This window comes from Peromyscus leucopus, chromosome 16_21, assembly GCF_004664715.2.
Source record: "Peromyscus leucopus breed LL Stock chromosome 16_21, UCI_PerLeu_2.1, whole genome shotgun sequence".
NCBI classification, from domain to species: domain Eukaryota; kingdom Metazoa; phylum Chordata; class Mammalia; order Rodentia; family Cricetidae; genus Peromyscus; species Peromyscus leucopus.
Genome location: NC_051084.1, coordinates 15,874,986 through 15,887,962, shown reverse-complemented (window position 1 = coordinate 15,887,962; position 12,977 = coordinate 15,874,986). Strand labels below are relative to the sequence as shown.

Sequence of the window (12,977 nt, the reverse complement as noted above, 5' to 3'; positions counted from 1 at the left end):
AAGAGAAACGCCAATCAAAAACCACAAGAACACACTGCTGACATAACGAGTGTGAGGTGAGCGTGGAGAAACTGGAACGAGTCGCCTCTGTGGGAACACTTTGGCATTTCTCAGAGTTAAACACACCCGCACAACAGCATGCACGTAAGTTCGCAGCAGCAGCAGCAGCCACAGAAGCCAAAGCCTAGGAAGCATGCAAGTGGCCACAGCTTATGAATAATTAAAATGTGCCTCATCCATGCAGAGAAATACAATAAAATGGAATGAAGCGCTGATAACCACTACACCCCTCGGTGAACCCTGAAAACACGACACTGGGTGACAGAAACAGACACAGCTGACTACGCCACGTTAGGTCTAGCATGTGCGACATGTCCGGGAGGGCGAATGTGTGTGGACAGCAGCAGATGGGTGGCTTTGTAGGATGCAGGGAGGGAGGAGGGCAGTGGCTGTTGCAGGGACGGGGTCTGAAGCTAGCTTCCGAAAGACACCACGCATGTGAGGACCTTCTGTAGGTAGCTGATGTGGGGAATCTACCTGAAGGATGCTGGTTTTAAAAACCACATGAGACTGGGGAATAGCTATCAGTAAAATGCTTGCACTGCGGCATGACTGAGTTCAGTCCCCAGGGCCCATGTTAAAAGCCAGATGTTACGGGTCACGCTTCCAATACCAGTGCCAAGGAGGAGACAGATGGATCCCTGGGACTCCACCCAGCTAGCTTAGCCTACTAGGCAAGTTCCAGAGCAATGAGTGATCCTGTCTCAAAAAATGAGGGACTGAAAAGATGACTCAGTGGCTAAGAGCACTGGCTGCTCTTCCAAAGGACCTGGGTTCAATTCCCAGCAACCACATGGAGGCTCACAGCTGTCTGTAACTCCAGTCTTAGGGGATCTGACACCCTCTTCTGACCTCCTTGGGCAGTGTAAACACATGGTGCACAGATATATGTGAACACAAATTCATATACATAAAATAAAAATAAAGGAAAAAGTAAAAACAAACAAACAAAAGACAAGGTGGGTGACTCCTAAGAAATGACACCTGAGGTGGTCCACATGCACACACATGCACTTACACACATGTGCACACACTCACATTTACACACCTGTGCACACACTCACATTTACACACCTGCACTCTCATACATACTCAGATACACACCCTCACACATGTACATGCACACACAAGCTCACGCACAGGCACAGATACACACACTCACACTGAAAAGCTGTCTTTCTGCCACAGAGTAAGCAGTCATGTCTGACTGTAGTGGGGTGAGGGGAAGGGGGTGGCTTCTGATGCTGTGGACGGTCAGCTGTGCCCCATACATCTTAAGTTCCTGCTTGCCGGGCGGTGGTGGCGCACGCCTTTAATCCCAGCACTTGGGAGGCAGAGCCAGGCGGATCTCTGTGAGTTCGAGGCCAGCCTGGGCTACCAAGTGAGCTCCAGGAAAGGCACAAAGCTACACAGAGAAACCCTGTCTCGAAAAACAAAAAAAAAAAAAAAAGTTCCTGCTGTCACACGACTGGGAAATGCAGGTAGGTGCCCGTCGCTCTCTGTTGAGGGCTGTCAGCATCCAGGACAAGCAGACCCCAGTGGAGCCCTGGGCCTTCCTGGGCCTTAGAGAGCCACAGAGCCTGGCTGGAAATGAACCCCATCTCCTGTAACCTTGAACTCTTAGGGAGTCCTAGGGAGCTCCCCGACTCCATCTCTCTCTACCCCCCTGGCCCCTTAGATGCCCACAACCTGGCTCCTACCGTCGATGTAGGTTGGGATCTGCCCAAAGATGGTCAGGTAGGAATGGTAGACGACCCCACGGAAGATCCAGTCCACCCGGCTCTCGTTGTGGATGAGGATGGCCTGCTTGGCCACTCCGAAGGACACCACCCACACCGCCAGGAGAAAGAGGAAGAAGAAGACGTCCTTCATCTGCAGAGAGTGAAGCAATGAGCTGCCCTTCCCACCCTGGATCTCGTCTTCCCGCTGTCGCCCTGACGTGAATGCAGGATGCCAGGAGCAACCAGGGCCTCCCCGCCACCGCACAGAGCACACCGACGTATTCATAAGGAATACCCCGAGATGTGGAATGGGGTCGGACAATGATGACCCCCAAGAAGAAAGGACTTGCAGCTGAGCAGCAATGGGGTCCATGCTGGGGCTGCAGAATGAGAAACAGGCAAGGCGGCCTGGAGAAGCGGCATCCAGACAATAGGATGAGGGATATTCAGAGATTCTGAGGATGAGGCAGAGGCAAGACACAGGACAAACGGTCATCTCTAGTACCATCCTGCCTCTTTCGTGATGGGCACAGCCCTCAGCCTCCCTCCCAGCAGCCGTGGGCTCCAGTCCCTCCCGGGTAAGCCCGTTGTGCCCTCACCATGCGCTTCACGATGATTATCTTGGGCCCCAGCGTCTTGCTGATAGTAAAGATATGCATGAGGCGGAGGCAGAACATGATGAAGTCCAAAGATAGGATGATGCGTCCGGGGTACAGCGTCCCTGGGATGAGCCTGGAAGTGGACAAGGTACCACCTCAGGCTCTGTTCCCTAGAAGGCAGAGTTTTCTGAAACCTCTCCCTGCCCTGGGGTGGTTCTTGGAGGTACAGGGCTCTGGAGGAGCCGGGCCCAAATATGTCCAAGGCAATGGTGACATCAAGGGAAAAAAATTCACAGAGAACTGAGTTGGCTTCAGTAGAGTCCAGAAACCCAGGGGCAAGGACATCCCAGAAACAATTCCAGGAGCCTTGGCCATATCCATCCTACCTCAAGAAGGAAGAGGGCCACCACCTCTCAGATACACGAGCTGTCACAAGTGGGATGTAACCCAGCAGGGAGGGGCAGAGAGGACACTGTATGTCTGAGAAGCTGAGACGAACAATAATGGCTGGTGGCCCTTACATGTGACAGCAACCCAAGATGGGCAAAGAGCAGTCACATACCCCAACACCATTTCTCCATCAGCGCCAAGGGCAGGCTGGGTCCAGGTGCCCCGCAGGAAGGAGGCAGGGGCACCCTGGCCACTTACCGGCAGGTCAGTCCTACTATGAAGAGCAGAATGGCACCAACGTCCAGCTTGTTCCAGAAGTCACTGAAGTACAGGGACGCCATCTTCTTCAGGCCACACCCATCGGGATCGTAGAAGAGCTACTGAGGAGACCGCAGTTAGGGGAGGCCGACATCGCCATCAGCGTCACACTGACAAAGCCCTTTGTGGGCGGAGCTTGACTGTGGTGGGGGCCAACAGGACACAGGGTGGGTGGACCTCTGCACTCAACAAGTTCAGGAACAGCGTGAGCAGAGGTAAGTGCCTGCCATCCTCCACTGCTAGTCAGTCTCTCATGAACCAGGGGGTCCATTGAACCTGTGCGTGTATGTATGTGTCCGTGTGTGTGCGTGTGTGTCCGTGTCCGTGTGTGTCCGTGTCCGTGTGTGTCCGTGTGTGTCCGTGTGTGTGTGTGTGTGTGTCTGTGTCCGTGTGTCTGTGTCCGTGTGTGTGTATGTTAGTGTCCGTGTGTGTGTCCGTGTCCGTGTGTGTGCGTGTGTGTCCGTGTGTGTATGTGTGTCCGTGTATGTGTGTGTGTATATGTATGTATGTGTCTGTGTGTCTGTGTGTCCGTGTGTGTCCATGTGTCTGTGTGTGTGTATCTGTGTGTGTGTGTATGTATGTGTCCGTGTCTGTGTGTGTGTCCGTGTCCATGTGTGTGTCCGTGTCCATGTGTGTGTTCGTGTCCGTGTGTGTCCGCGTGTGTGTGTCCCCGTGTCCGTGTGTCCCCGTGTCCGTGTGTGTGTGTCCGTGTGTGTCCGTGTGTCCGTGTCCGTGTGTGTGTGTCCGTGTGTGTGTGTGTGTGTGTGTGTGTCCGTGTGTGTGTGTGTGTGTGTATCCGTGTGTGTGTTCTGGAGAAGCTCCTTTCTCCCCACCAGCACCTCCTACACGGATTTTTGCTCTGTCTAGAATGACACCTGCTTCCTGAGACAGTCCGGGAAGGAGGGGCCTGGAGGAGAGCACCCAGGATCCTCACACGGTCTGCCTGGTAGAAATTCTCACGCTTTTCTGGTACCAGGCCCCCAAACTGTCACGGCCAGGCATATCCTTTCCCTAGGCCTGAGGGGCAGATTCTAGGAGACACACGTGCTCTCTATCCTGGGCTGCCAGGTGAGGTGATAAACACAGAAGCTCTGACCCCCATGGGGGGTCCGGCTACAGAGGCTGAGGAGGCCCCAAAACCTCAGCATTGCTCTGGCGTCATCATGCCCCAGCCCCATGGTTCTTTCTTTGGCTCCCCTCTTTCTTCTTTGGGTCTCCCAACAGGCAGGGTGTCCATCCGATGTAAGCTGGTACCTCAAGGACGCAGCGGGAAACTAACACAGTGAGGGTTGGTCTGCTCAGTGGTCAGACCCTCGTCCTGGGAGGTGACATCCAGCCTTGCAGTGGTGTCCTGTTTATCAGGAGTGTGAGCTAGTCCAGGCGGTCATATAGGCCACTCAGAACTAGTTCAACCTCTAGAGGGGGACTAGAGACAGATCAGCCAGGAGGATAGAGCCACGTCTGTGTGACTGACCCCAGTATGACCCTGGACCCTGCAGCTTGCAGAAGCTGCCTGGGTGACACTGGCCCTGAACATCATTACACATTCTTTCTCCTTGCAGGGAGAACCAAGTTCTGCCCCTGCCTCAGGGAAGGGACCTCTGGATTCTCTGGGTCAACAGCCTTTGGATGGATGGGTACCTCTGTGTTGGGCAGGTTTTACTCTACGCCCTTTTCTGGAATGAACCATAACCATGTTCATGGCTCTCCATCGGTCTGAGTCTTTTGCAAATGATCACACAGGGCCCCACACTTGGCAATGTCGAGAGACACACCTACTCAAAGGTGGCCACAGAATGGAATTAGGTGGGAGACCTTGGACCACACAGAACCAGCGCGACTTCCGGGGGCGCTGGAAACTGACGGTCATGAGTGCTTTGCCTCGGAAAGGTCCAGAAGCCTAGCTTCAGGCAAGGCAGCCGGGCCATGGCGGCAAGGCTCCCAGGTGGAGGAGTGGACGCCTGCCTCCCGGGGTCCCGCCCAGCTCCTAGGGGCCTGGGTGAGGCTCGGTGGGAAGAGACACTTGGTGTGGGAGCGGTAAGCACCTGCCGCGTCTCCTCGCACACCAGGGAGAAGAGCCACAGGTAGATGAGGTACTCGCACCAGGACGGTGAGGCCTGGAAATCCACCATGAGCACGTAGGCGAACAAGCAGAGGAAGGCAAAGTAGGACAGGATATTCAGATGGAAGATGACCACGGGCGCGTTGAAGAAGGCGCGGACGCGGGCCGGCCGGCACAGGGCCTGCAGCCTCTTCTCCCTGCGGCGGACACATCAGGTGATGGTCACGGACTTCGGTCTCCGGGATCCCTACCTACCCTGTGAGAGATGGGACTCAAGGGGCAAACATACTAGGAAAGGAACACCTCCCTTGGTACCCAAGGCCATGGAGCAGTTATAGACAGGCCAGCAAGACCCCAAACCTCGCACAGGCCCAAAAGGCCGGGAAGCAAGTCTCGGTACGTTTTGCTGAGCTGGGAACACCACAGTTCCTATCCAGGGCCGAGGCCTGGCTGTATGCCTAACCTGGGTTAGGTTCCAATGCCCTTAGGATTAGTTCGTAGCCAGAGTTCTCAGGCCTCTGGCGCCCCCACACGTGGGGACCAACTGCCATTACTGTCGTATAGGTCAGACTAACGGCATGGCCAAGTCCCCACGTGGACGCCACTCTGGCGGGCAGCCTCTTGTCACAGCTGCTACACAGGTGGAGCTCTGTTCCCCTCAGGGAAGGGCAGGGGCACTATACAGGTCACATGGCAAGGTCCTTGACCCCTGGAAGGATGTGAGATTGACGTCTGGTCCACCTGGGTCTGTGCAGGGTGGGAGTCCAGAAAGCAGGGCGGACTAATACAGCGTTAGCACCTGATCTGCTCCTCTGTTTCCCCTCAGACACATCCCTAACCGTCAGGGCATGAGAGGGCGACAGAGCATGTGGCCTATGGCTATGAGAGGGCTTGCCACCGGCCACCTGGCCCGGAGTTTGGCATCTGCCCCCGAGAACCCAGAGATGCCAGGGAGCCCAAAGATGACATCTAGCAAAAACAGAAATGACCTCTTAGCAAGAGGCCTTGTGCTCTGAGGCGACCACAAGTGAAGCACAGCCGGACCTGGGCTTCAACCCTCCACCCAGTCCGGCTGCAGCACCAAGGGTGCCCTATCCACCCCATGCTCCCTGTTGCCATGGAGCTGAGGCCAAGAGACAGGCTCATCAGCACCGCCAGCCTCCAGTATCCAGCAGAAAATTCAGGGCACGGAAGAGTTGGACCCGAGGTGGTACTGAGGCCTGGCAGTGCCCCCCTCTACTTCCTGCAAGTCCTGGGGGCCCAGACCCCTCCCCCTCACCTGAAGGAGATGAGGCCGGTGAAGAGCAATGGAAAGGCCAGCATGCACAGGATGACCTGCCACAGGCTGTTGTCCACACAGAGCTGGCCCCACCACACCTTGGTCAGGAAGGCCTGTGGACAGGGTGGTCTCAGGGCAGTGGGCACCTAGCAGCCTGACCCCCACCCAAGCTCCCAGCCACCGAAGGATGAGTGTTAGTCACACACACCCCTAATCACTGTGCTCTCTGAACCCCTAACCACAGGTGGCCAGCATCACAGACACACTGCGGTCAGCCAGCAGAGCGATCAGGGTTTGGGGTGTTGGGGGCCAGGCCATGGTGTATGATAAGTAGTGAATAAGCAGGACTTATCACATGGGGCTCTGACTGTCCCCCTGCCTGCCATCCATCCCTCCTCCAGCTTCGGAACCCCCAGTCTCTGCAAAGCCCTGGGGCCATGCAGTCCCAGGCTGTCATAAGCAGACCCTTTTGGGCACCATGGGGGCCGGGCTTGATTCCTCCCTGGGTATCCCCAGGCTCTGCACATCCCAGGACACATGGAGTTCCAAGGGTGTGGTAACAGCATGAGGCTGTGCTCCAAGGATACCCAGGTAATAAAGGAGTATGTTCCGTAGTCCCTAATGCTCCATGAAGGCCACACTGTCGTCGTCGTCGTCCCCCCCCCCCCCGTACTTCCTGAGCCCCCAGATGACACAGGCTCTTGGAAAGCACACTGAGGGCCACCTGACATTTGAGCATTGGCCTCCATGCCTACCAGGCACTTCCTTTGCTGGGTACCAGCTTCCCCATCCCCAAAGCAGGAGGCAAGTGCCTGTCCATCAGCATATGTCTAGCTACTAGGCACTATGCCAGTCATCAAAGAGCCACGCTGCCAGCCACAGCCACGTCATCAGAGGCAGGGCTGTGCCCCCCTGGGCACCTGGTTCTGGAAGTGGGCCCTCGGGGAGTCACCTGGATGCCTCCATGAGACACGAATTTCATGTCCTTGGCCTCTAGGGCCAGCTGCAGGCAGGTGGCCTTCCCCCAGGCCTCTGACACCCGGACAAGAAGCTTCTGAGCTCTCTCCTCATCCTTCCGGTAGCACTCAGTGAAGACGCCTGAGCAGGGAGGAAGAAGAAAATAGCGTCTGGGACGTTCAGAGAGCCAGCCCTTCGGCCGCAAAGGTCCGCTTCAGCAAAGGCAGGACATAGGGTAAGACTAACACATAGGGACTGTCCTGAAACATCTAGGTCATGGGCAAGGACTCTAGGTAACAGCATTGGAGCTGACATAGAGAGATGGAGACCCTGGTGACGGTGCAGGCGGCCCCAGGGGGCTTACCTATAGCTCTGTGCTCAAACTCATCCGCCAGCGCCAGCATCTCCTCCGAGCTGTCTGTGTCTTCCTCCTCCTTGGACAGCTCCTTCAGGATCTTGCTGCAGGCCAGTGCTGCAGCAATACAGTCCTGGCTCTGGGACACAGGGGCACTGTGAGGACCCGGGGGACCACTAGGTTTACCCACCCTATACCTAGAACCTATGATAGTGAACAGAAATGCTTAGGACTTGAAGTTTGGGCAGGGGCTATCCATATAAACAACTAGTCGTCCACATTAACACATAAGCCCTCAGATGGCGGCCTCTTGTACTGACCCATGGGTACTATGTGCTTATCACTCTAACAAGAATAATGAACAAATAGGAGCTGGCAAGATCTGAGCAGGTTGCAGAGAACAACACTGTCTACATCCTCAGGCCTGGAAGTAACCACAACAGCTTGCTTAGAGGGCCTTTATCTTTCCTTCCTTCTCTTTCTTACATTTTTTAAATGTCAGTCCTTATTTTTATTTTTTAAGATCTATTTATTTATTATGAATAGTGTTTTGCCTGCATGTATGCCTGCACACCAGAAGAGCACCAGCTCTCATTACAGATGGTTGTGAGCCACCATGTGGTTGCTGGGAACTGAACCCAGGTCCTCTAGAAGAGCAGCCAGTGCTCTTAACCTCTGAGCCATTTCTTCGGCCCTTCCTTTTTTCTTTTAAGAATTATTTTCCCACCAAAGTTTTTATTCCCCACCACTGGGTGCTCCAGGCCTCCCTAGGTTAGAGATCTTACTACCCCACACAACCATAAACTGTTTGTTATTTGCTACAGGAAGTGAGCCCCTGATGCAGATCACCAGTCTAGACATCCTCATGTCTGCAACTAAGCTGGTCCGGGTACCTGAGCCCAGATGATGCCTGCCAGCTCCTGGCGGTTCTGGATGATGGCCCAAATGAGAAGGTCGCGGACTGGGTCGATGGTGAAGGTAACATGGTCTGTTGATCGCTTATAGAGGGACCGGAGACTCACTCCCTGTACCTGTAGGCGGGGAAAGTCAGTGTCCCACAGAGTCTCCAGCATCAGACCCCTTAGGTGGTGAGCAGTGTGTCGCCTGCCTTGTGCAGTCACGGAGAGATGGCACATTTCACTCTTGGGAACTTAGTTAAATGATCCACTGGGGGCTGAGCCAATGGCTCAGCAGGAAAGGGCTTGCCACACAAGCCTGAAGACCTAAGTTCGGATCCCCACCACCCACATTAAAGGAAAAAAGATGCACCCTGGAACTGAGTCAAAATAAGGCCTTCCTCCCAAAAGATGTTTTCTGGCAGGTATTTGGTCTCAGTGAGGAGAAAAGTAACTGGTGTAGACATTTCTGGGGGTAATTAAGACAAAATGAGATTATTGGAGGGAGGCTTCTCTTTCCCACTGTCCTTCTCGTGTAAAGACTCAGCAAGAGCCCCCACCTACAGGACAGAGAGAGGGCCTCAGCAGCAACCAGCCCTGTCACTGTCCTCAGACTTCAGTCTCCAGGACTGTGAAACAATGAGTTGCTGTTATCTAAGCCCTGGATCTGCAGGGTTTCACACAGCCCGAGTGCAGAGCCCATTGCTTTGGGGTTATTTATTTGTTTGGTCAGTTGTTTTGGTTTTCTCTCCCTCTTTCTTTTCTCTCCCTTTTCCTTTCTTGGTGACTGTCTCACTATGTAGCCCAGGCTGGCCTCGTACTCTTCATCGTCTACCTCAACCTCCTGAGAGCTGAAATTATAGGCACACACACACACACACACACACACACACACACATACACACTTAGCAATTTCATAACACAGCTGAGAAGACAGTAGTCACCCACCAAGGAGCCAGGCATTGCACATCACCAGCATGACACTACACCCCAACACCAGCAACCACTTGGCTAGCACCCCCCGTTACCAATACTCACATTGAGCTTGATGTGCGGCATGGGCAGTGAGAGCCGTGGCCGGTCACTGTACCGGGGCCGGGGGTACAGCAGCTGTGTGGTGTCCCCCAGGAGCTCACGCAGCACCTGGGCCACGTGGTGCATGTGCAGCCGGGGTGCAGCAGGTGCACAGGCCAGGCGCTCATGCTCCTCAGCCAGCACCTTCTGCAGCTTGCTGTGGAAGAGGCAGGATGACTCCAGGTTCTCGTACAGGCAGAGTAGAGTGTCCCAAGTGACAAACTCCTTCAGCCGCACCCCATTCTCCAGAAAGAGCCTCACAAACTCCGGTTTGTTGGAGATGAGGGCAGCTGTCATCATGGGGTGCAGATCTGAAGGCTAAGAGGGAACAATGGTCAGTGACCATCACATTAAATCAGCACCTCCTAGAACTCTGAGCTCAGAACCCTAGAAGGAGCTGTTGGGATATCTCTCCTGAAGGATGGAATCCACCCTGGTCATCTATTCCCCAAGTGGGCCTGGAGCCCTGCAGACACACACACACACACACACACACACACACACACACACACACACACTTACACACTTACACAGACCCCTTACCTTCCACTGCCATTCATCAGTGAAGATCTCACTTCGAGCAATGTCCACACGGTTCCATGCCACGGCCAGCTTCAGCTGATGGTCCCAGTTCTCATGACCAAAGTGGTCTTGGCTTCGAGAGGCTGTGGGTGACAGTGTGTGTCAGGTGCCTCTCCGTGAGGCTTGGTGTGGGGCCCAGGAGTTGGCTGGGGAATTCTAGTTCCCTTAATTAAGATTTAAAGTGATAACTCAGAGCTTAGTGCAGACACCCTCCGTGAGACACCCGCTTTGTAAAGCACTTTTCATCCGTTGTTAGAGTCAGAGAATCTCAGGGTTTTGGTCATCTCTTTAGTTTACCCCATTTTGCCACCCTGGACCATCTCCCAGACATGCCCCTCTGTGACAGGTGGGCCACAGTATAAGGAAAAAAGTCACAGTAAAAGAAGATAAAGGGGTTCTCAAAAGCATTCATTTATATTAACATGCAAAGCAGAATTCCAAAAGACCACACACACACACACACACACACACACACACACACACACACACCACCTTTTTCTCTATTCTAACTCTTCATCTGCAGCAGCCATACCACCCAGATTCCCAGGAACGCATATCAGCCAAACATTATTAAGCTCACCCTCTGCTTTAACTGTGTGTGTGTGTGTGTGTGTGTGTGTGTGTGTGTGTGTGTGTGTGTGCATGTGCCTGTGACACATGTGTTGGAGATCAGAACCCGGGTCCCAAAGACTGCACATGGTTTCTACTCAGAGAAGAACAAAAACAAAACAACTTTGGCCTCTCCCTCACACCACACAGTGGGGTCCTGCTGAAGAGGCAGGCCGGGTGTGTAAAGTGACGTCAGTGACAATTTGCAACCTTGGGACAGGCAGAGTTCTGAGCCAGGACATGAAAAACACAAACCACAAAGGGAACGCTGACAAACCACGAAGGGCGATCCCTCTGCTCTTCAAAGCCACCTTAACAAAATGTTGCCGCAACCACGAACCAAGGGCAGACTTGCCACTTCACATGTCTGACAGAGGACATCAGAATGAACTAGGGATGCTTACAGCCCAGAAACAGCCAGACAAACAGCCAGATAAGAATGGTCAAAAGCCACTTCACCAAGGAGCAGAGAAAATGACAACAGAGGCCATGAAACATGCCCCATGCCACAGGAAATACATCAGGAAAAATACACTGAAACTCTGCATCATGTCCAGGCTGGTCTCCATCCCCCGTTATGTAGCAGTTTCCTTCAGCGGAAACCTTTCTTCCTGGAGGGAAACTCCGTAAGACTCAGGAAGTCCCTGAAACTCGCCAGATTCGCAAGGCCCAAGACTCCCCAGGGTTATCGAAACAGTGAGGAGCACTGGGACAAGGATGCCCTCCCACCATGCAGCTGCCTGCAGGTGGTACAGAGAGCTCCAGGGATGCAGCTTCTCCTGAGTCCTCACCCATGCCAGAGCGAGCTTTCAGTGACATGGCCCTGCCTTTGTGTCATCCATGCTCCTATAGGTAACTTCTCGCCCACGCTCTTCTAAGCAACATCAATAAACTCACTGGCTCGCCAGGTTGGAGTTTGGTGGTGGTGCCGCTTTGATCTGTCATCGGTTCCCTATCCGGGGTGAGCAGATGTTTGCAGAAATAGTGTCACACAGACCCCCTTCCCGGAGCCTTCCCTGGCCCCTCCTCAGCCCCATCTCCAGCCCCGGCACCCGCGGCTCCACCTCTTTTTCTACACTTATCCACTGTAAATCCCTCTTGTAAGTGGAGTTTGCTGTAGGGATGTTTTGCAAGCTATCTTGCAGGCTCTCCAAGTTAATCCTGAACATAGGAGACAGACCAGCCTGGCCTTGAACTTGGCAGTCAATCTCTTGCCTCAGGCTCTGAAGTTCTGGGATTGCACTCATGAGCCAGGAAAGCTGGCTTAGAGTACTAGCTTTCAGACTAGTAATTGTTACTGTCTTAACCTCTTATGTAATGAAGAAAACAAGCACTGCAGTTATAAACCACAGTTACAGTGATACAAGTGTTCACAACTGCCCATGCATTTGCCTGTTTGAGATTTTTATTCCTTCATACGGCACCGAGTCAATAGGCTAGTGTTTTTTCAATTCACCCTACTGGCTCCCTCGAGCATTTCTTGTAACTTGGGTCTAGTGGTTACAAATTCCCTACGCTTTTACTTATCTGAGACTACCTTAATTTCCCCCCCACTTTACAGCCCTCTGCCTTCTACTCTCTAATTAGAAATCTACGCGTTATCTTACTGAGACTCCCCTGTCTGGGATAAGCCACCTCTCCTTGCTGTTCTCAAGATTCATGGTCTTCGAAAAGCATGACTGTAATGGGATTGGTATGGGTTCCTCTGAGTTCACCCTACTGGGAATTGGCTGTGTTTCTTAGATGACAGGGGTGGGTGTACAGAGGCCCCGACACAGCTTCCCTCTGGCCAGCATCTGACTGAGATGCTGTCGTTCATCATGAGCACACGTCCTGGTTTCTCCCTTCTTTTTCCCCCTGCTCATAGCCTCACCTTTCAGTAAAGCTTGCAGAATGGCCACATCCACATCCTGCTGCCCATCCTTCCCTTCCCGGAAGATCGTAAGCAGCTGCCGCCTCCGGACGATGTCTTGGATCTGCAGCAAATGGTTGTCAGTGAGATTCGGGGTTAAGGTATTCTGCCTCCTCAAAGGACAAAAGGGATTGGGGTCCCAACAAGGAAGCACCCAGTCTAT

The 12,977-nt window shown here is 53.6% G+C and overlaps 1 protein-coding gene across 3 annotated transcripts in view; it reads right to left on the bottom strand.

The window, feature by feature from the left end:
- The window catches only part of Trpm2 (transient receptor potential cation channel subfamily M member 2), a 51,631-nt gene that overhangs the window by 18,405 nt on the left and 20,249 nt on the right, over nt 1-12,977 (bottom strand). For 2 of the 3 annotated variants that reach the window (XM_028860425.2, XM_028860428.2), the window contains 11 exons: nt 12,776-12,878; nt 10,255-10,376; nt 9,676-10,029; nt 8,635-8,772; nt 7,751-7,880; nt 7,382-7,527; nt 6,430-6,542; nt 5,134-5,347; nt 3,029-3,147; nt 2,381-2,513; nt 1,761-1,932 (listed from right to left, as the gene is read on the bottom strand). In XM_028860425.2, the coding sequence (XP_028716258.1) occupies nt 1,761-1,932; nt 2,381-2,513; nt 3,029-3,147; nt 5,134-5,347; nt 6,430-6,542; nt 7,382-7,527; nt 7,751-7,880; nt 8,635-8,772; nt 9,676-10,029; nt 10,255-10,376; nt 12,776-12,878 (1,744 nt within the window). Of the gene's footprint in view, nt 1-1,760; nt 1,933-2,380; nt 2,514-3,028; nt 3,151-5,133; nt 5,348-6,429; nt 6,543-7,381; nt 7,528-7,750; nt 7,881-8,634; nt 8,773-9,675; nt 10,030-10,254; nt 10,377-12,775; nt 12,879-12,977 lie in introns of those variants that run through there. The other variant, XM_037199485.1, reaches the window with a different exon arrangement.